The following is a 21,863-nucleotide window of genomic DNA, read 5'->3' on the forward strand; positions in this document are numbered from 1 at the left end:
CCCAATAATAGAAATATGTTTCAGTTATTTAAATTAATTTGAAATACCGCATACTAAAGTATCTATTTGATTGACATTAGCATTAATTGTTAGCGTTGAATGAATAAAGCGTTAGTCCTGAGTATTAATATTAAGCGTTATCATTGAGTGAAGCGGTAACAATAAGCTGAGCTAAAGTTATGCGTTAGCGTTAGGCGTTGTGCGTTAGCGTTAGGCGTTGTGCGTTAGCGTTTGGCGGAAAGCATTAAACACTTGAAAAGCTACAGGAGCTTTAATATCAATAAAGGATTTTATTCAACTTTATTTCTATACAGAACCACGGCACTGTTTTAAATAAACGCCACGTACATACATACTAGGTAGCAACCCTTATTGAAAGGGAGCGTCGATAATAAACCTAGACCAGTTTATCGGGGTTGGACATGACGTAGACCCTTTTACTTTGTGAATGTCGTGACGCAATTGTCGCGTCGTTACATAGTGTCTGCAACCCTTTTTATGACCCACTGTATTATATCTTACCCAAAAAGAAGAGAGCTGGAACTTTACTACAAAACCAATTGCTAGGTTTTTGAAGTGACAAGTTCTTAGGTATATCTCGCACTGTCCCTGTAGTTCCGGGACTAGAATAGGGCTGCGGTATCCCCTGTCTGTCGTAGGAGGCGACTAAAACGGGGCTTCCGGGGTTGCGGACGGCAAGAGTGGGAGCTCGAACCGTCCAGCAAGCGATCCCGGGAAGGACGGCGGTATGTGTGGTCGCATACCGTCGTAAACACTAGATGGTGTGGGAGGAGCGAAAACTGCTCCCCCAGGGTAGAGCCCGTTGGGCATCGCGCTTGGAGGGCTCCGGTTGTGTTCCGTTAGAGATCCCGGAGTTCTCCAACAAGCGTTGAGGACGGCCACCGGGGGGGTTTTAGTGCGGTAAAAATCCCACATAACCCGGCGTTGCTCCCACGTCGTCGGGTACCTTTTGAAGGTTTCCCCCTCGAGAAGAAAAAAAAAAAAGGTTTTTGAAATGAAAACTTCTTTAGCGACGTTGTGCACTTTTTGTGATGGGTAAAAAATGTTAAACGCGTCAGGACACGTGACCTGATCGAAAATTCGTAAGACGTTAAAGCTGCAAAAGTCAAGATGTCATCCGGTGTCAACATAGGAAAAATATGTCAATGGGTGTCAGTTTCATTTTTTATTTATTATATTTTATTATTCAGGTACTTGGGAGCTGGGCGTCGAGGAAATAATTAAAATAGTCTATTTCGCGAACGAATTAATAGTTTTTATTTAAATTTAAAACAACTTGGAACAAAAAAATATACGATGTGATAGGTAGAGTCAGTTTCCGCGATGGAGGTGAACTGTTCCCATGGTGGATGGCCACCTGCACGTGGGACGCGCCTTGTCAGCGTTAGCCGTTCCGCGAAGGCACGATGCAGCGTAAGCACGGTGTACGGCTGCGCGATGCAGCCTTTACGTGTAGGGCTGTCCCTTACACGTAACTAGGTTGAGGTTCGAATGTTTTTTTTATTTCTGCCGGCATTCCCGGAGTGCAACCCGTTGATTTTATTTATTATTTTATATATATATTTTAAGGTTGGAGTAACAAACGAGCGTAAGGCGACCTCAGTCCTCTAAGTAGTAACACATCTGTGATCGGCTTCAGGTCTGCTTTGTTTAATGTTTTTTCACCATAAGTATCTAGGTATAGGTAAATGTATATCTATTAAGTTAAGATTAAAACTACTTCGCAACAATCCGCTACAAATATGTATGATGGTATATATTTTAAACCATGCAGTATGTACCACCCTCCCTCCCTCAAAGGATGCATGCAGATGCAAAAATTAAAAATATACACCACCATACATACCACCACCAACACGTGTTTCGCTCCAAAACGGAGCATCATCAGGGTAAGTTGACTCTACGACGGTTAATCGCTAAGTGACTAACCGATTAACCGTCGAACACTTAGCGATTAACCGTCGTAGAGTCAACTTACCCTGATGATGCTCCGTTTTGGAGCGAAACACGTGTTGGTGGTGGTATGTATGGTGGTGTATATTTTTAATTTTTGCATCTGCATGCATCCTTTGAGGGAGGGAGGGTGGTACATACTGCATGGTTTAAAATATATACCATCATACATATTTGTAGCGGATTGTTGCGAAGTAGTTTTAATCTTAACTTAATAGCATGGATTTCCGCAAAGTAACGCCTGATACAATTAACTAAATGTATATCTGATTCTATAGCATGCCCTTTAGCCTTTACGGCTTGACGGATTTTAAAATATGAGGTATCGTTGAATTCCTCTAAGATCTGGAAGTGGCATAGGCTATAATTTTAAACAGTTAGATCTTTATTTTTATAATAATTCTTAGTATATAGAAGGTTATACAGATGTCCTTGGTAAATGACCTTACTGACAGGTGGACTACAAGCTAGTTTCCTAGCCCAACCCTATAAAAAAGCTCGTACCCAGCAGTGGGACAACAAATATTAAATAATGACATACTAAGATAAATCTTTGTAATACAAAAGATTATCTTTTAATCCATCTTACAAAGTAAAAGTACAATATGTTACGCTTAAGTTAATACGTACCTAACAAAAGAAAATTAATAAGCCTTTAAAAGCTTCAGGACCGGGATTTCTTCAGAACATTAAGTTACCGTGAGTAATATGAGACTTTTATTACCTGACAAGAACCCTTAGTTTCAAGGTTACGTAATTTAAAAAAATCCTAAACTTTACCCACGAAATAAAGGAAATTAATATGCCTTACCTTGTTGAATATGAGATAATGAACTTATTTTACCTGATATTTTTAACATTTGCTTATTAACAAAAATACGAATGAATTTAAGGGTAATTAAAGAGATATTTTTAAACATTCAAACATATTTCTAAATGAACAAACCAGTAATGGTTAAAAGTATATACATAATAAATATATTATGTGTTACATTTACGCGCAAGACCTCGTCGCGCTCTAAAAACATGTGTACATCGACGCACTATCCCACTCTAAAAATACAATGTTCTGTTTTCTAAAACGCGCCAAAGGAAGTATTCATTCAATAAGGTTCGTTTGGTAGAAACCTTCATAATTTGACGCGGAGACATCACTGTCGTATTAATTGATGAATCTTGGGTTTTGAAGGATGTTGAAACAAATATAAGCCTTTCCAACGTAGTTCTCAGGGGTATTATTTCGCCTATTTTTAACCGACATCAAAAAAGGAGGTTCTGGATTCGACCGCTATGTACACATACGTATGTAAATTTGTATGTCGGTGATTTACTCAGAAACGATTGATCAATTGCATGGTTTTGATTATCCTTGGGTAGAGTAAGGACTTTTTATATTTATAATCCCTTCATACGCAGGTAAAAATCTATCACATTGGCAGGCTAGTAAATTAGAGAAATAAATAAATTCACTTAATCAAATATTTGACGTATTCAGCAAAAATAATAAATGTAATTACAGATAGTAAAGAAAACTACAAATTTAATAATAATAGTCATTATTTATTAATCAATTTATTCCAGATGATCAACAAATTGCAGTAATTAAGAAGACATTTGGGGTCCAACAATAAGACAAAAGATCATATTAGCGAAATAAAGGCTAGCCGAATCTTTAGAAATTGTCGCCTGAAATTAGTAATTACGCTGAAAGGGATTTAAAAGAAAGGGTGGGTTGGCCGGGGGAAGGGGGTGAATTAGACAAATCTTTGTTGAATCTTTCATTAGTGACCTAATTACAAAATTTATGTTCTAAACATTTTTTGAGAAAAATATATATCCTTTACTTCGTAAATTACAAATTAAAAAAATAAAACTAACAAATTTATTCCTTATTGATATAATTTCAAATTCACAAAATATAATTATCTCCAAAACAGAAATGTAATAAGGTTAACAAAAATATTATAAACACGGATGAAGAAATCAAATAGACGCCCAAATTTTTTATACCAGTCTATACATTCGTGACGATATAATGACAGTAATAAATGCTCACGGTTTAGACAAACGCAATAACATTTTTATGACGTAGTCCCATAATATATATCCAAAGTGCTATGAAATCAAACATTTACACCCAGGTAGAGACCAGAAATATAAATTCAACGTTTAGAAGGCGACACAACCGGAAATCCAACCCGAAACCCTCTATCCGTCAGACTGTGAATCCGTAGATCGTCTTATTTCGCAATGACAGTATTAATATATTTACAATATGTTTCTGCCAATGAAAAATAAAAGTGCCTTATTTAGGACTCTATTCGGTTACTTAGTCCACGTAAAAATATAATAAGTCTTTTCCTCAGAAAGCTTCAAGAATAAATAACTACATCTAATATTACATCAAATAATATCCTTCCTAAATATTTTTCTTCACACAAAATACAATTACACGGCTTATTTTACGTCTAAATAATATTCTCTCATTCGCAAAAATACGAAACATTTGGTGAAACCTTGTTAACTACACGAACAAACAAATGTTAAGCGAAAATGTGTGTAATGCTATTCTCAGTAAATTAGAAAGTACAAAATTACATGAGATTTAATTAATTTGACAACATTTTCAGTGGAGCACGCAGGCCACCAGATGGTAAGTTACCACTAACGCCCATGGACATTTTTATTCAACCCTACATAGGATTATACTCCTGTCTGAGATCTGCTACAAAATACATATTTTATGAGAAATAAGTGACAACAAAGGACAAAGTTACAATTCTTCAAATTATTACAATACAGCAACACAGCAAATTACTCCTCTCGCCTCGTCTCTCTCCTTATGATGACATAGCAATGAAGTCACACAGGTAAAGCTGCTCTCGCCTCCTCTCGTGATGTCGAGTGCCACGCGGGATCGTCGCGGGCGCTGGTGCAAGTGCATTATGAACATTCACCACCTCCCTGTTATTGTCTGGGCGCAAAAAGAAGCCACGCATCCGTGTGGAAGCCTATATCCAGCGGTAAACCTCAAAATCTGACAGAAGTGTATTGGCCTTGGCAAAACATCGAAGAACTTAAAACTACAGCCTTATCTGCGTTATAGGTATATTACTTGGGATTTGATAGTAATGTGGTGTTTCATTCAGCGTAGTAGCACCAATAACGTCACCACCAGCGACTAACAATAGCCTCCGTTTCTTGTGATGACGTAGTAATGACGTCACGCTGGTGAAGCTCCTCTCGCCTCGACTCTTGACGCCAAGCGCCACACAACTATCTGAAAGCCTATATTCGGCAGTGGACTTCAAAAATCTAATGGATAGAAGAGTAACCGTGCTTTGGCAAAACTTCGAAGGATCTACAACTACTGTCTAATCTGCGTAATAGGAATATTACTAGGCGTTTGATAGTAGTGTGGAGTTTCATTCAGCGTGGTAGCACCAATAACGTCACCACCAGCGACTAACAACAATCTTCGCTTCTTATGATGACGTAGCAATGACGTCACGCTGGTGAAGCTCCTTTCGCCTCGTCTCGCAAAGCCGAGAGCCACACGGCCGTCTGGACGCCGCCTGACTCCGACGTTGTGGACAGCGTTGGCGCAGGACACGCTGAGGGTGTAGGCGTGGCTTGGCTGGAAAGAAACATTTTAAAAGAAATCAGAATTGGTCGTTAGAAAAAAGTCGATTCGGCTAGAATGGAAGACGTCTTGATTGTTAGAGAAATATGATTTTAGTATTATTTTGAACAACCAAGCATATAGTCCGCTGTTAAGTGGTCACTACTGCCTGTAGACATTTGTAGTCTTACATATAAAACAGAAGAGATAACTGGAATCAATGTTTCGCTACTTTTCAAGGTTACTCCCTTTAATTTTATTTTCTTCCTTACACTTTTCAAAGTAAAACACAGCAGGGCTTCTCTGTTGCTATGAAGTGTAGCTGAGGTACTGTCACCGTGTGAAACTGTGTTTCACAACTGTTGAAAAGCCTACATAAATAAACCTACATAATAAGCATAAATCGACATATCGAGGATTTCTGCGAATTGATCGAATCGCATAAGGACATTCGTAACCATCTCCATATAGATCCAGCTTTTTGGCTGAAGCTGATTACGCATGCGTTGCTACTCCTAAGATTTAAGATGATCACCTCATATGTAAATCAGCCGTAATCAACATCCTTTCACCTCAAGAACGATAGACGTGGTACCGATAGACGTGGCACCTCCTCACATGGTTTTACCTCGAAAATTCCCTTACCTGACTCGAAGGCCTCAACACGAACGTCCCATCCGGCTGTCCTCGCAACAGGTTCTCAGCTTCATTTCTATCCACATTCATGTAGTAGGGCTCGCTCTCCACCGGCACAGGCAGCGGCCGGTCAGCCATGTGCTTCTCCCATGTCGGCTCCCGCTCACACACCTCGCCGTCGGAGTCTTCGGATTGCGTCGTGTCGTTTGTTTCTGGAGATAAACGTCTATAGTTAGTATGTAAAAGTTGTCAAAGGTATGTAAAGTGTACCAATTTGCTCTTGGCCAGCGCGTTAGACTATAGATAGGGCCTGAGAGGAGACCTGTGGCAAACAGTGGGACAGTAATGAGTCGATGAAGTAGTCTCAGGCGTTATTTTGCAGAAATCAAAAACATTGATTTAAATTTAAATTAAGTTAGATTAATCAAAAGATTCATATGAATTGAAAACCTCCTCGATTTTCTGAAATTAATTAAAAATTACATCGCGAGAATTCGCTATCAGCATATATGATGGTGTATATTTTAAACCATACTGTCTGCACCACCCTTCTTCACGCATTAAAAATATACAGCACAATAGACATCACTACCAACTAGGGTTGAGCTACTCAAGGGCGCATCGACGGAGCAACTGAGCGAAACACATGTACCCTAGTTAGTAGACCCTAATTAATTAGGCCTCTTTGAGGGTTGAAATTTCAAACATATCGGTGTTGTGTTTGTATTGCTAATTAATTATCACTTGCTTTGATAGTGAAGGAAAGGCTGGATGGAAGCTTTAAAAGCTCTCAATCATATATAACGTCTTCTAATTAAGATTTTATTAGATCGGGGGGGACTATAGCCTAGATCTTTCTCCCTAAAAAGAAACCCACATAGATCTCTGTATTATTAAAAATGCGTTACTTATACGAGTAGTCCTGGATTTGATTATAAGTACTCAACTCTTATTTTTGGAATATGTAAAATTTTAGAGCCTGAAATGTCATCAAAAATTGTTTGCTCGCGCTACCGGAAATGGGGAGCCGGCCATCGGCTATGCTCGAATACTCCAAAAAACTTTCTTATTTTCCCGTGGAATCAAAAAATATTCGACGCTCATTTCTTGAATTTATGGCCTTTGATTTAATAAGGAAGTTCAATTTGGAACAGGAATATACCACTCGAAAAATTCCGTAAAATGTTCATTGGCTTTTTAATAACGAAGTAACGGAAATACAACTGAGTCTTTGTTATGTTAGTGTTATAACTTTTGTCAGGCAATACAACATTTTGTTACGGCAATACCAAAGGAGAATGCCCATTCTTGGTACTGATTTTTCTCATGCGTCAAATTGAAATTAATATTAAAATTATTTTTTGATTTTTTTACATAATTTGTCGATCAGAATAGTTTCTTTGAACAGGGGATTCCATTTAAGATAAAATAAGACGAAATGTCGATTGTTCTTCTTAAAAATTAAAATGGCGGAATTGTGTACTCGGAATGCAATAAGATCTATTAGTGTTTTGATTAATGATTTTTCTCATGCATCAAAATTAAAGTAGTATTAAAATTATTTTTTGATTTTTTTACATAGTTTGTAGATCAGAATAGTTTCTTTGAAAAAGGGGGTTCCATTTAAGATAAAATAAGACGAAATGTTGATTGTTGTTCTTAAAAATTAAAATGGCCGTATTTTATACTCGGAATTCATTATTTTAGGTTTTTAGGATTATTTTAGGTTTTTTTACCTACTACCTTTAAAAGTAAATGGAATATGTTAATCGAACTACATTATAGGTACCTACTATCAGTTAAAACCGACCATCAATCTATCGTCGGATATTTTTGATTTTAAGGTTATGTAACATTTTGGTAAATAACTTCAGAACCCGGGTGCTGATCTAAAAAATAATTATTGGTGGTAGTATTTGGTTAATTATACATCGTCCACAACAAGTTTCAATTTGATGCAACTCTGGACGGCGGTCCATACTTTCATGGGCATTGTCCTTTATTCTAAAACTTAGCTTGTATAATCTCAACCAATTTATAATGTTTACTCTGTTATGTTATTGTATGAACCTGGAATAACATTCATACAGAAGGCAACATAAGGCAGCGAAACCGCCACATACGGAAATCACTTCATCACTGACCATTTCTGGGCGCTTGACATATATGTATTATTACAATATTAAAGTGATTTATGTTATTGTTATATGCTTCAATAACATATATGAGGCAACTGTTGTAAACTATATCATTTTTAGCACTAACGAGAACTGAGCGCTCATCTTACCCGTTATTAAAAACAATTATCTACCCAATGTTTTGCCTACCAAACATCGAGAAATGACAATTAGTAGGTAGATTTGTTGAATTGTCAACTTTCGTACTTTGGCAAGCAACACTTAAGTAATTTATTTATTAGTAGCAGGCGGTACAGGATATTATTTCATTGTTATTAATTTATGTCATTATTATTAGTTTATGTTATTGTTATAACCTGCAATAACATCGGTGAGGCAGTGCACCAGCCGGTACACGCAGTCGACGCTGGTGGTTCCCACACGTACTCCAAGGTTGTATAACAGAGGCACACTCACTTTGATCCACCAACACATCGTCAATCATATCACAGTCTATCACATCACAGAACACATCTTTGAAAGATTTTTACTAGGACTTGTGTTATGCACGAAGTGTGTTACCAAATTCCATTACATTTCTACTGCATAGTCTATGTAAATAGTAATTAGGTGTATGTCTATAATTTTAAAATAAATACTGTTTTATAAATTGTCATATTTAAAGGTACATTATGAAAACCTAAGAAAAGTACAATATTCTGTTAGTTAGAACAAATTTGAGCATGAATAGTGTGTGCTGTTTCCTTAATTTATTACATATTAAATTGATATTTTGTGTTGATTTTTTTTCCACAAAACATTTTAAATATTTGCACCATATTTTCAAATTTTGTATGCATTAAATTCACTTAGACTTAGAGAAACCGTACAAGGAAAGTTACCAAGCTTTCAAGTTTTTGAAGTAAGTAACTAAGTTTTTGAAGTTGGCAAAACTTCAAAAGCTTACGAATTTAAGACCAAAAAAGAACACGAAACCTGTCGAACAAAATATTGAAGTTTTCGAAATTCTGTCGATCTTTATAGTATACACAAATTACATACATACACTCATGCAATTTAAATTATACGGATTTTATTAAGTGTAGAGAAATATCAAGAATGTCCGTACGTATTTTTTTAATTTAAAATAGCAATCAAACTATCCATCTGATGGTAAATAGCTACTGCCTCCCATAGACATCTGTAATCAACCCCAGATAGGATTACATATTCCTACCTGAGGTCGGCTACAGATGCGCATCTACCCCTGAGGACTAAGCTGGAACACCTCGGAAAAGTATGTCTTCCTTACCACACCCTTCAAACCAGAACACAACAGCTTAACACTGTTAAAAGAGAAATGGGTGTGGCAATGGTGTCACCGGAGTCGAACCAAAAAATGTTCTACCACCTTCAAAATTAAAAAAGATTTCCAATAATTTATTATCACTAAGACAATAGTTTACAGCGATGCGTCATTTACTCCCAGATTAGTTGTTCACAACAAGTTTTAATTTACACTGACGCCAGCCTTACTCACTAACTTTGGGTGTAGGGTGACCATCAATTTTGTTGATAGAAAACAATCCCAATTTTTATTTTATACTAAAGGACAACTAAATTAGCACGCAGACCGCGTGACGTAAGTACTAATGACATTAATATTGTAATCTAATGTAATGTTATGAGACTAAATTGGTTATAGTTTAACCACATTGTACAAAAATTCGAGTTTACAAGACACTTGGAGTTTTTTCAAGCTGTTTATTTATGTTTTCCCGCTTTGAAGAAGCGGATTTCGTAAGAGATACGTACTATTTTGAAGCCCTCGCTCATGGATACGGGCGGCTTCAAACAGGGTTTTATATTAAAGTAAATATTTCACTATTTAAAATATTTTAACAGATTTGTACGGGTATAAGAGATAAAATGTAACATACACGGATAAATAGAACACAAGTACTAATTAAAATAAAAATATGTATGTTTTTTTTTTCAAGCTGCCCAATTATCTATGTTACTGATTTAAGTCTGAAGTGACCTGAATGTAAAGTAGTTGATTGTTTGTTGTTTTTATAAGAAGAGTGTAATTTAATGTATTATGGGTATGAATTTAATTTAATCACAGTCATACAACTACAGTACTATTAAAAGCATTGATACCCTCGTACCTAGTTAAATCTCGGTCTCTCAATCGAGGGGTCTGAGGTTCAATACCAGGCACACCTCCATTTTTCAAAGTTATGTGCGTTTTAGTAATTAATTTATTAATTTTACTGGGTAAAACGGTGAAGGAAAACATCGTGAGGAAAGCATACTTGAGAATCTTAAAAAAAAAAGAAAAAAACATCAAATAGGTCTACCAATACGCACTTGGCCAGCGCGCTGTGTTATGACCAAATCCTTCTCATTCTGAGAGGAGACCCATGCCCAGCTAGACAATAATGGGTTGACGAATACGATGACGTCACAACTACACATATTATTATAAATATAAATATTAATTTCACAATTATTTGATTGCAAATCATGGATACTCTACTCCCAAGGCGAACCGTTGATTCATAGTCCGGCGGGGGATATCAATTAACTCTGATTAACACCCTTCCCGCTTAATAATCTGCAAGTTTCTTAATTAATGGAACTTGCTTACGAAACTATTCAGAATAGTGTGACTCGGCTTTGCATGCAAATGTACGCCATAGGAATATTCATACTACTGTACTATACTATAAGCAATGTGTTTCTTAAAAGTTCTCAATTACTTATGAAAATTTAATATCTTTGATGATGAAGGAAAACATTTTGAAGAAATCTACATGATTTTCTTTTTATAATAACATGAAATCTCCATGATATTAAAATGTCAGTACCCGTAGAAAGTAACCGTAGTAAGTACGAGTGTAATAAAACGTATGAAAAAATAATTTATAGGCCATCCTAAATTACAACAAACATACTTGTACAAATACAATACAAATAAAAATGTATGTTTATACAATTTGAGTCCCAAATTATTTATAAAAGTTTCCGAAATTACAAGGTTTGTTAAAAACACTGCAAATCACTTGTCTCGAACTCAATATTGTAATATACACATTACACGCACTTTACACTGCACTTAGATACACTTGTTAGCAATGAGATAGACACTTCGTTACTAACTTTACACTGGAAATATCTCACACTAAAACACTTTTATTTTTATTTTCTTAAATAAAATAAATATGAGTACTCTTCAGGGAATGCACTTATAAGAATGTGTTGATAAGTGTGAAAGTGATATTTGTTATCGATAAAATAGTTTTAATTTAAAGTAAGCTAAATAGAGTTAGGCACAGTAAGAAAATTAAAAATTACAACAAGGATGTCTTGTGTAGAAAAAAACACACAAGTAAACAAACACGGTGATCAAAATTATGGTACGAGACATATTTTTTCTATTTTTGACGTAGAAAATTTCTCCAAGGTTTCTTCTATTTTTATATTTTACATAGATTAAAAAAAACTTGTAAACTATTGTTATAATATGAAAAATAATATACAGACGAATTTAGAACTGTCCTATGGAAAGATTCATTAAAACTAATAAGATTAAAATTCATTTATCACACAAATACAATCAAAACCTAAATAAAATCGACATGAATTAAATTTATTTCATTTATGTTCTCTTTCAATCTTATTTAAAATGCATTAAATTTATCGATAACGCGTCATCCCCGCCTTATACACATGTCGCCCACATGACACGAGTGAAGACAAAATAAAGGAATGTCCTGAGAAAGTAGCCCGTGTTGTCATAAGTAAATAGATTAGTTTGAATTAATTATTTCGAAGTATTGTTCTACAAATTAATTTTATTATTGTTTTCATTCTTTGTCTTTGTTCTTTAGACAATTGTAAGGGTTTTGTAAAGAACAATGTGATGTAGTGATTTATTAATATTAGAAGAAATATATTAAATTTTAATTTGTACAATTTTTGTAAATAGCAAAAATCTTATACCTTTTTGAATTTTGTGAAACTCAGGCACGGGGTGGGTCGAACCTAGAATTACCACTTTCTTCTGCCTTAAAACAATAGTGTCAAGTACTGCTGTGTTCTGAATGTTCTGATTTAAAGGGCTAAGAGTTTAAGAGAGGAAACAAATCAAATCTAAAATCATTATTTACCAAAATAGGGTAGGTACAAATCTATGTCGTTAATGTGACAATATGTCATTTACAATAGACATTACAATCTAGCCCTCATTACCAATAATTACTAGATTTTATTTATTTTACTGTTAAAGCAAGTAATATTTAATTTACCTTTGATACACCGTAACTCATAAAATATCATAGTTGGAACCTCGCCCTGAAAACCTATAACAAAATAACTGTAACAACCTCCACAAAAGTTCCCTTATCAAAGCATGGAAGAACATAATCATTCCCGTTTACATATCATGAAGAGATCAGACATTCTAATTAGCTATTTTTGTGGCTTCATTCGCGTATGCTTGTTATTGTACCTACTGGTTGGCAAAGAGTAGAAAAGACAAATAAAGTTGATTTTTGCGTTTTCAGCGATATGGAACGAAAAAAATATACGGAAATACCTATACTAGAGATACAAACAATATGAAAAAAAAATTAATGAAAATGTATGTCTGACCTGGAATAAACCCGGGACCTGCATGATAAGCGGGTGATAAACACAAACGTCTATGCTCTAAATGGAAGTCTACAGTTAAAGATGGCAGAGCCCTTCAGAGTGACAGGCTTAGATTGCGACTGAAACTCGGTCACATCTATTTTTGTATCACTTTACTGAACTGTTAAACTCTACTGTGGTCTTATTTGAAAAGTGTCGTGAAACGCTTGCAGAAGCCTTACGAATTTAGGCCTAAAATTTAGGATTCTGAGAATTATAACTCAAAACCTTTTTTGAGTTGATTACAGTTGTCCATAATCAACCCCACACAGGCCCCCAAAAAGTCATGACCATAAAGTTGATAACATCTCTTACCTTAATATTTTTTAGCGATTTTGCTAATTACATTTTTTTTAAATTGGAGATTTAGTGAACTAGCCGTGTCCAGAGACGGTCGCGAAGTAAGAATTTGTCGACTAAACGCAAAAATGTGCAAAATAATTTTATAGCTACTGAACTTTCTATTCACCTAACTAGTCTATGATAGCTAGCATATTCACATGTGTGCGAGAGAGACAACGAACGTCCGTTCTAATATTCCTACATCGGATATTACACTGGGGCCTCAAAAGGCAGCGGCCGGCGGAAATGGGCATAATAACGAATAATCCAGTTCGATATAATTTCCGACGTAGATTTTGTACGCGTCCCTCGCACCGGTATTATGTGCGTGTGATTTATCTCAAATTTTACGTTTATACTCGGGCATGTGAGGTGGATGAATGATGCTTAGTCGTGCGACGTCTGGGCATACTGAAGCGTAATACTCGGGTGCATGACGCAACGGCGAGTCTGCTCGGGCATATGAAATTCAAACGTGAGACCAGAATTATGACACTCGATGAGTAAAAAGACTGACTGTCTCCTCGGGCACGTGATGCTCAAACGTAAGACTGGCAATATTGTTCTGCGATACTAGGGTGCGTGACGCTAAGGTTTGTCTCCTCGGGCATATGAGACTCAAGCTCAAGCGGGTGATACTCGACAGTGAAACCGGAATGATTTATTTATCCACCATTAAGCTACTTGCGTGCATGTGGGACGGATTTAGAACAGCTCCGTCCCCACAACTGTCTTCCTACGTAGAAACGGACTCCCCAATGATACTCGATGCGTAAAACTCGAGTGCATATGCACGAGTAGATGCTTTACAATGCTCGTGCTAATACTGCTCGAGTGCATTTCCCTCAAACACAAATGAAAGCGAAACCCAGCAAATAAAATTATGACGATATTCCTATGTACGGGCAAGGACATTTTATGCCGTAGTTTTTGTAAAGCTTGTTTAATGTTAAAATCTTTTTTGTTAAACCTCCTTGCTTTATAATTTGGTAGTGTGGACTGTATGTGTTTTTAATGTCACAAATTAGCTATACAAACAAAGAAAATCTGTACCTCGTCTCCCGAAGCGCGTCTCAAAGTAGCTCATGATGAAGCCCAGCAAGGACTCTTCCTTCTGCTTCGGCCCCACGTCACAGTAGTCCTTGTTTACTTGAACTGGCTCCAAATAGTCTTCTACTGTTACCTCGGACTGGAAATATTAGAAAAGATAACAAACTCAGTTCTCAAATTAAATCCCCAAATCAAAATATATCAAATCATGGTTAATCACCACTTCAATTTCATCATAAATAACTGCTAGTTTCCTATATCAGTACTGGCACGCATCATGTTCCCCAAGTTTTGTTATGCTAATCTTCAAATATACCTATGGATAGAATTCAGATCGATTGATCAGAATGCGTATTTATTTATATTCAAGATTTAAAGCAAAATTTCTTAGCAGAGCTCCGTTTTGAATTATACATGTCTACGCTTAATTCAACAATCAATAAAAATCAAGAGAAAATAATGCTTCCGCTACAAAAATGCATCATATTAAACGACAAATTACAAAACTTACCTCATGTTTTTCTTTATTCCCAGAATCAGTTTCATCCTTCGGTACATGTATTGAATCGTACATATCAACAATACTGTCATTATTCTCATATATCGGACCCTCTTTTACACTTTCCTTCTTCACTTTTTCGACAACTTCCTCATTTTTCTTAAAGAATGGGAGTTTGAACGATTGGAAAGATTGGAAAAGTTCCTGAATTTTAACCATACACGGTTTCACTTGGGTCGGATTTGTTGGTGCAGGATTTGTTTTATTTTTTTCTTTGTCTACATCATAATAACACAGATCTTCATAGAAATGATCATCAGATATTTGATCGTGTAGTTCTTCGGCAGCGCCTAAAGACTTATATTTTGGTCTAGCGTCAATTTTCTTATAAGACTTTTGAACATAGAATTTGGATGTAGGTTTCACTGAATAGTATCCTCTGTCTGCACAATTTTTTGTCTTCGAGAACCTTGACCGTAAGTCGAAAATAGGATATTCATAAGAACTTAATCTGAAGATTTTTTTTGGCTTCTTTCCCGTACCTGCATCCATGGGTAAGTATGACGTAACAGCCCTTTCGGGTTTTGTCTGATTTCTATACAAAAAGCTTTTAGGAGCGACTATTTTCTTTAAAATATCTTCAACTCTATTAAAATTAGAAGTGTCTTGGCTTATTTTCCGAACGCTAACAGTTTGATACGCACTATCGACGCATATATTCGTTTCTTTTATAGTAATAACGTTATCTTTGGTCTTCTTCAAATATTTTTCGGGATCATTTTTCAAATCTTGTGTGAATGATATAAATTTCTTCGCGTTCGCCCTCGGGCGCCATAGCTTCACGATTCCCTCTGTGACTTCCTGAAAATTACGACGCCGATAACTGTCTAACTTCTCAAGTTCCCAACTTTTCAAATTGAGACAGTTCGGAGGATTTACGGTGTTGATCTAATTGAGAGCCATTGATAATGGGGGAGATTGGATATATTTATCGGCTTGTTAGTACTTTGCGTCTGTTGAATTTAAGCTATCGTACATCAAATTTTATGGCCACTTATGAACTATAAATATTGAAAGTTTGGTTGATATATTACTATGCGTAAGTTAGATTATAAGGGCATTTAGAAATGGCAACTTTATTTGTAATTAATATTTATTTAAGTGCTAACTTAATAAATCTATCACATAACACATAAGAGGAATGAAATTTTACGATTTGATACTCTCATAGCTCTACATACAGATATGATAATAATTAAATGACATTTAAGCATAACCGAGTCTATTATTACTTGCCTAGTGAACATTATTTGAGATTTATCACGATAAACATTATGTTTTATACACATAAAAAGAATATCAAATATAGTAAGAATATTAACTAAGTAACCACTATGCGTTGTCATATCTTAGGTCTGAAATATAATCCTCAATATAGAACACCGTGATTCTAGCAATGCTGTAATACGAGTACAAAAAGTAAAAAGAGTTGTAGGTACCACCCTAAATAAGGAAATAATAAATATTAAATATATTGAACACCCGCCAATAATACTAAATAAAATAAAGCCAAATTCAAAGCAATAAATCATTTTCCTTGAAAACTTTAACTTCGAAATAGCTCGCGTGCATTTATGTTTCAAATACACATGGGTCGAAGTTAGGAAAAGTTATTTTGTAAAGCGATTGGTATGATTTTTTAAAAAATACTTTGAACCGAATGCAGAGGGAAATGTTTTTCGATCGTTTCTATATTTCATTCTTAGGCATGTCCTAAAGCTTGAACGGGTTAACGGATTTTAACATAACTATGAGGTGTCGTTGGCTTCGTCTAAATTGTGGGAGTGATATTGTGGAATAAAACTCTATCTCTTCTCTGCCTCGAAAATACAAGCTTATTACTCTAGACATTGGTCAGTTTAATGCCTGCCTATCCCAAATATTGTGTATAACAACTCTTTTAATGAAATATTATAAGGTACCTACTACATTTTTAAAAGTAGTCGTGTCCAGTAGTGTAACAATAATGAACAAATGAGAGATATTAGCATACTTATTTTTGATGGTAAATTATTCTGATTGTAATTTATCCAAGTTTATTTAACCGAAATATTCAATTATGCTGATTGATAGTTCAAATTCAAATCAGTAATTACTAATACAGAATATTATCGAAATGCCGAATAGCATAACAATTAAATACGTACGCTTCGATCATTTTGGTATGCAAATCGTTGTTTGTATTGATAATTGTTACAACGGAAATTATCGTTGAGCTAATGGGGTTCCTAATAGTTGCGTATGTGAATTGAACGCAGTAAAGTAATACTTTATGGCAATGACATTTTATACTACTTTATGGTAAGTTACTCAAGATTAAGAATTGTTCCTCTTCCGAAGAGTTCTTTGCAATGGTGACTAGGCCACTACTGAACGAAAATTAGGAAACGCACACCTGTACACATACCTGTGAAATCGATCATATATTATTAACTCCTGACCAGTCCAGTGACGAATATACTGTTTTTTTCTATGAAATAAATTTGTAAGTAATTCAGGTTACGACACTCGTAACAGCGCCTGACAAAATTATTAGCAATTTTGTATGAATGTTTAATTGCGATACATTCGGTAGATTCATACATTTGGCTTAAATTAATTAATATTTTTATTTGTCACGAAACGTCTTCCTTCATTGTAATAAGGAGATTTTTTTAAAGATTTGTTAAAAATTATTGCTCATCACTAAAATAAGGCGTATTCAGGACGCAAAAAGCAAAACTTGCATTTCACACAGATATTTACTTTTTAAAAACCCTTAGTGCTGTTTTCTTCTATAATATATATAATTACTTTAAATACCTTTAAGATAATATGGTAATGTTAATGAAAGTTTAATTTTATTAAACGTTGATTTTAGAAAATATATTTTTATTTGATAAATATAAAAAAATACATAAAAAATACCAAAGCTTCCACTAATATTTTTTGCACACTGTCACGTGCAAGATTTCTAAATTCGATTCCCGAACACAAAAAGCACTTAATTTTGATATTTAGTATTAGATATATACTCACCATCAACTTCCGCCCATCAATTTTCTTCTCCTCCACAAAGTCAACAAACTCATCCATTTCCCAATTTTCCAACACCTTTACAACCCCATCTGTATCCAAATCTTCTAATTTTGGCCCCATTTTATTATTCTAACATTTATTTTCACAAATCCTTTAAGTTATATCACTAAGTTTAGTCTTGTTATGTTCAAAACAAACTTTACACTACTTTAAAAATAACTAGTCAAACATGAAGTGTGAAAACGTCATGTTAAGTACACAATGATCTTACGTTTTTAGAACTAACTTACTACTTATTGTTCGATCTAGAACAAAATACTGCATTATGAGTAACATTTTTTTAAAATAGCATTTTTAATAATATAGGAGTAGCAGACGACCATGCAGTCCACCTGATGGTAAGTGGCTACTGACGCCCATGGACATCTGTAATCAGCCCCACATAAGATATGATATTCCTACCTGAGGTCGGCCACAGATGCGCCGCTACCCCTAAGGACTGAGCTGGAACGCCTCGGAAAACTCTGTCTCCCTTACCACACCCTTCAAAACGGAACACAGCAGCACCTAACACTGCTGTTATTAGGCAGAACTAGATGTGGCGGTGGTGTCGCCGGAGTCGAACCGCAGGGGGTTCTACCACCTTAAAAAAACATATTAACATGCAGTCCACCTGATGGCAAATAAAAAAATTAAATCTGTAATCAAACCCAGATAAGATTGGCATATTACCTAAGATCAGATGCATTGCTACCCCTGAGGACTAAGTAGAAATACCACGTATAAGTGTCTCTCCCTTACCAGAAGTTTGCCACCCTTGTAAACCCTTGTCACACTATTCAAACCATAAAAACTTTGAACACAACTTTTTATATTTTATATTTTTATAACATATAATATTTTTTTCTTTATCACACACACTACACATAAGCACACTGTCACACTAGAATATCCTACTGAACTTTACTTACAAAATTATTTTAAAGTGTGTTCAGAGGTTATTTAGCAAGTCGTTCACTGGTCTCCGAGCACTGAGAGCAAGTCGTCTAATTAACTTGATTAGATTGCCCCCGGTGGCGAGGAGGTTCAACATATCAGGTTCGGCGCGTCATACTACTAAGGAAAATTGCAGTTTCAGGCGAAATTTTATAAAGGATCAAAAATATAAAAATGTTTCTTCTCTCCGTTTTTCAGCTACTTATGTGTGCTTTGTATTGTGATTGTCATATACACACACAAGGATACATAAACACTCAGATGTAAAATGGAACTCTAAATGAAAATTCGTTTTATAAAGGTAAGTGTCGATGGAATCGAATCCCGAACTCCGACTCCGCATCGCAACGCATGCCGTTCCGATGCCGAAGGGTGAAAAACCCTTATCACTTAGGGAAGTTTACTTATGAAAAATAGATAGTGGCCGATTCTCAGACCTACTGAATATGCATATAAAATTTGGTTAAAATCGGTAAAGCCATTTCTGGGGAGTACGGTAAATGACATTGTGACACGTGAATTTTATATATAAGATTATAGCAAATAGTAATGTGAGGAAGTAAGAAAATCTTTCTTAAAACGTGTTCGAATTGTAAATAGAACTATCATTTCCCAGATACATATCATAAGGGTATTTTTCATCCCTCGTAGTAAAAATAGACACGGTGTAATCCTCACATCATCCCCTAACCCTTTTGATGAAAACAATCTGGGTCGGGTCAATAAGGGGTCTTTGCTAATGTTGTTTAGTTCCTAAACCCGTATTTGAATCATTGTAGGTATTGTGTATATCTGTGCTTTATAATATGTACCCTTAGTATGAGTTATTACGTTTTTACTAAGATGACTGTTTTTGTTTACGTATGTCCCATACATTTCCAATCAGTTCTGATACAGTCCGCTAGAGGCGCTGATTGGAAAATATGGGCAAATACGTAAACAAATACAAAAACAGACATTTTAGTAAAAACGTAAAAACTCATACTAAGTGTACTGCACAGTAATATTGCGTTATATTATGAAAGTTCCGGGTTTGATTCCTAGTAAGGGGCATATTCAAACGTGTGTAATATCGGAAGGTCCAGTAGAGCTAGTATGGCTTAATCAGTACCACCACAACTCCCATTTTTGTTCATTCCAGTGGAAGGGTGTGATACACAGTCTCATTCCTCAGGAGTAGCTACGGTAGAGCTTACTCTAAATGGAGTTGTTCACTTATATATGTCAATAAACGATAGTGACTCACCACCAGATGTACTGCAAGATCCTATGTTACTTCTATGCTATAAAACAAAAAATATGGAAATAATTAAGGCTTCACTTAGTACAACTAAAGGCAACAAAAATCTGCTATTAATACGCTGCTATTAATATAGATGTATTGTTAGTTAGTTCTTCAAAATTGATATAGGACCTTGAAAATATTTTTAATTTATTTAGATAACTTCGTGAAGCAGGAAATTCTATTTTCGCCTTAGAAACAGACAGAAATAAAGCTGTTTCTGTCATACCTCGGCCCGTACCGAGACATTCAGTATTTATCTATTCCCCGCGGCCCAATTAACGCCAGAGCTGCCAATTAGAAAAGTTTCGAACAGGATTGGATTACTCTCCTTTGAATAGATTACGGTTACAATATTCCATGAATTGTTTATTAGAATCTGTTAACCAGATTCTTTACATTTTTGAATGTCTGTCTTTTTATAAACCCTTATTTAACTTGCTTTGTTAGCTGGTATGTATCAGAAGATCAAATGTTATAACGAATTTAGAATCTTTTAATCGTATTATTCACATTTTTGATTTACTTTGTCTTTTTATTACAAGTTAAATAAAAGGTTTATAGCCTTAGTAGTTCGTACGTGAGAATCAAACCTTGTTTTAAACCAGTTAACTCAAATCGATTGAATTTAATTTTTACTTACATAAACTTTGGATTTGAATAAGACAGCATGATGAGCTTATTGTCGTCATACTAAATACAATATGGCGCTCCAAAATGGTAGACCTATAATTTTCATGCACCCGTATAATGTGGGCATTAAATGAAAACGTTTTGGCAAAGGGAGATTTCCCGCGGGGTTAGATGATCATGCCCAGGGAGCGGCCGTGCTCCGACAGTCTCAGTTCGGAACTTGTATATATGCAAGATGTTCAGAAAACTTCGATAGCGTGATTCAGAATACTCGTGGCGCCATCTCGTGTCGAATAGTGGGAAATCGCCACAAAAAAAAAAAGTATTTTCATCTCCAAAATATATTATCTATACTAATATTATAGAGAAGAAAACTTTGTTTGTATGCTTGTAATGAATAGGCTCAAAAACTACTGGATCGATTTTAAAAATTATTTCACCATTCGAAAACTACATTATCCACGAGTAACATGGGCTATATTTTATATGAAATATATTTGATAAATAGATTTTGAGGCGGTACAAAGTTTGCCAGGTCAGCTAGTTCCAGTATAAAACCAGAAGTGAAATCCAATTTTATCCAAAAATTTGCTATCAAACCCCTTTATAGTACCTTATATACGCACGGCTGTGCCTCCACCAATTCCAGGCAACTATTTTACTAATTGTTCTGCAATGTCCACTCAATTTCAATAAATTAATACATTTACTTTTCAATAAAACTTTTCGATCACCAAAAGCGATTTCAATCTGTACTGTTTATTATTTGAGCCAATGTTTGTACTGGCTGTTCCAAATTGTGTTTATATTTTAACGGCTTTGCAGTAATAGCTTTTATTTAAACGCTTTCTACACTCACAGCCCCACACTAGGATTCCCTGTGTAGTGGGTGCCATGAATACGCACATAGACAAATACACAAACACCCAGACCCAG

The 21,863-nt window shown here is 35.3% G+C and overlaps 1 protein-coding gene across 4 annotated transcripts; it reads right to left on the minus strand.

Annotated features, from left to right (window-relative positions):
* Window positions 1-3,521: 3,521 nt before the first annotated feature.
* Window positions 3,522-19,064, minus strand: LOC140747590 (uncharacterized). Of its 4 annotated transcripts, none has more exons than XM_073080150.1 (6): window positions 18,988-19,064; window positions 18,017-18,167; window positions 14,951-15,799; window positions 14,443-14,578; window positions 6,242-6,444; window positions 3,522-5,611 (listed from the first exon to the last, which is right to left on the minus strand). In XM_073080150.1, the coding sequence occupies exons 2-6, from the start codon at window positions 18,134-18,136 to the stop codon at window positions 5,342-5,344; spliced, it is 1,578 nt and encodes a 525-aa protein (XP_072936251.1). In that variant the 5' UTR covers window positions 18,137-18,167; window positions 18,988-19,064; the 3' UTR covers window positions 3,522-5,341. The 4 variants fall into 4 exon arrangements, with proteins under 4 accessions (XP_072936251.1, XP_072936244.1, XP_072936261.1 ...); XM_073080143.1 differs by having other exon boundaries at window positions 18,017-18,321; window positions 18,988-19,058; XM_073080160.1 differs by having other exon boundaries at window positions 18,017-18,235; window positions 18,988-19,037.
* Window positions 19,065-21,863: the final 2,799 nt, after the last annotated feature.

This window comes from Epargyreus clarus, unplaced genomic scaffold (assembly GCF_041222505.1).
Source record: "Epargyreus clarus isolate Ecla_fem2 unplaced genomic scaffold, WU_Ecla_fem_2.2 ptg000002l, whole genome shotgun sequence".
Taxonomy (NCBI): domain Eukaryota; kingdom Metazoa; phylum Arthropoda; class Insecta; order Lepidoptera; family Hesperiidae; genus Epargyreus; species Epargyreus clarus.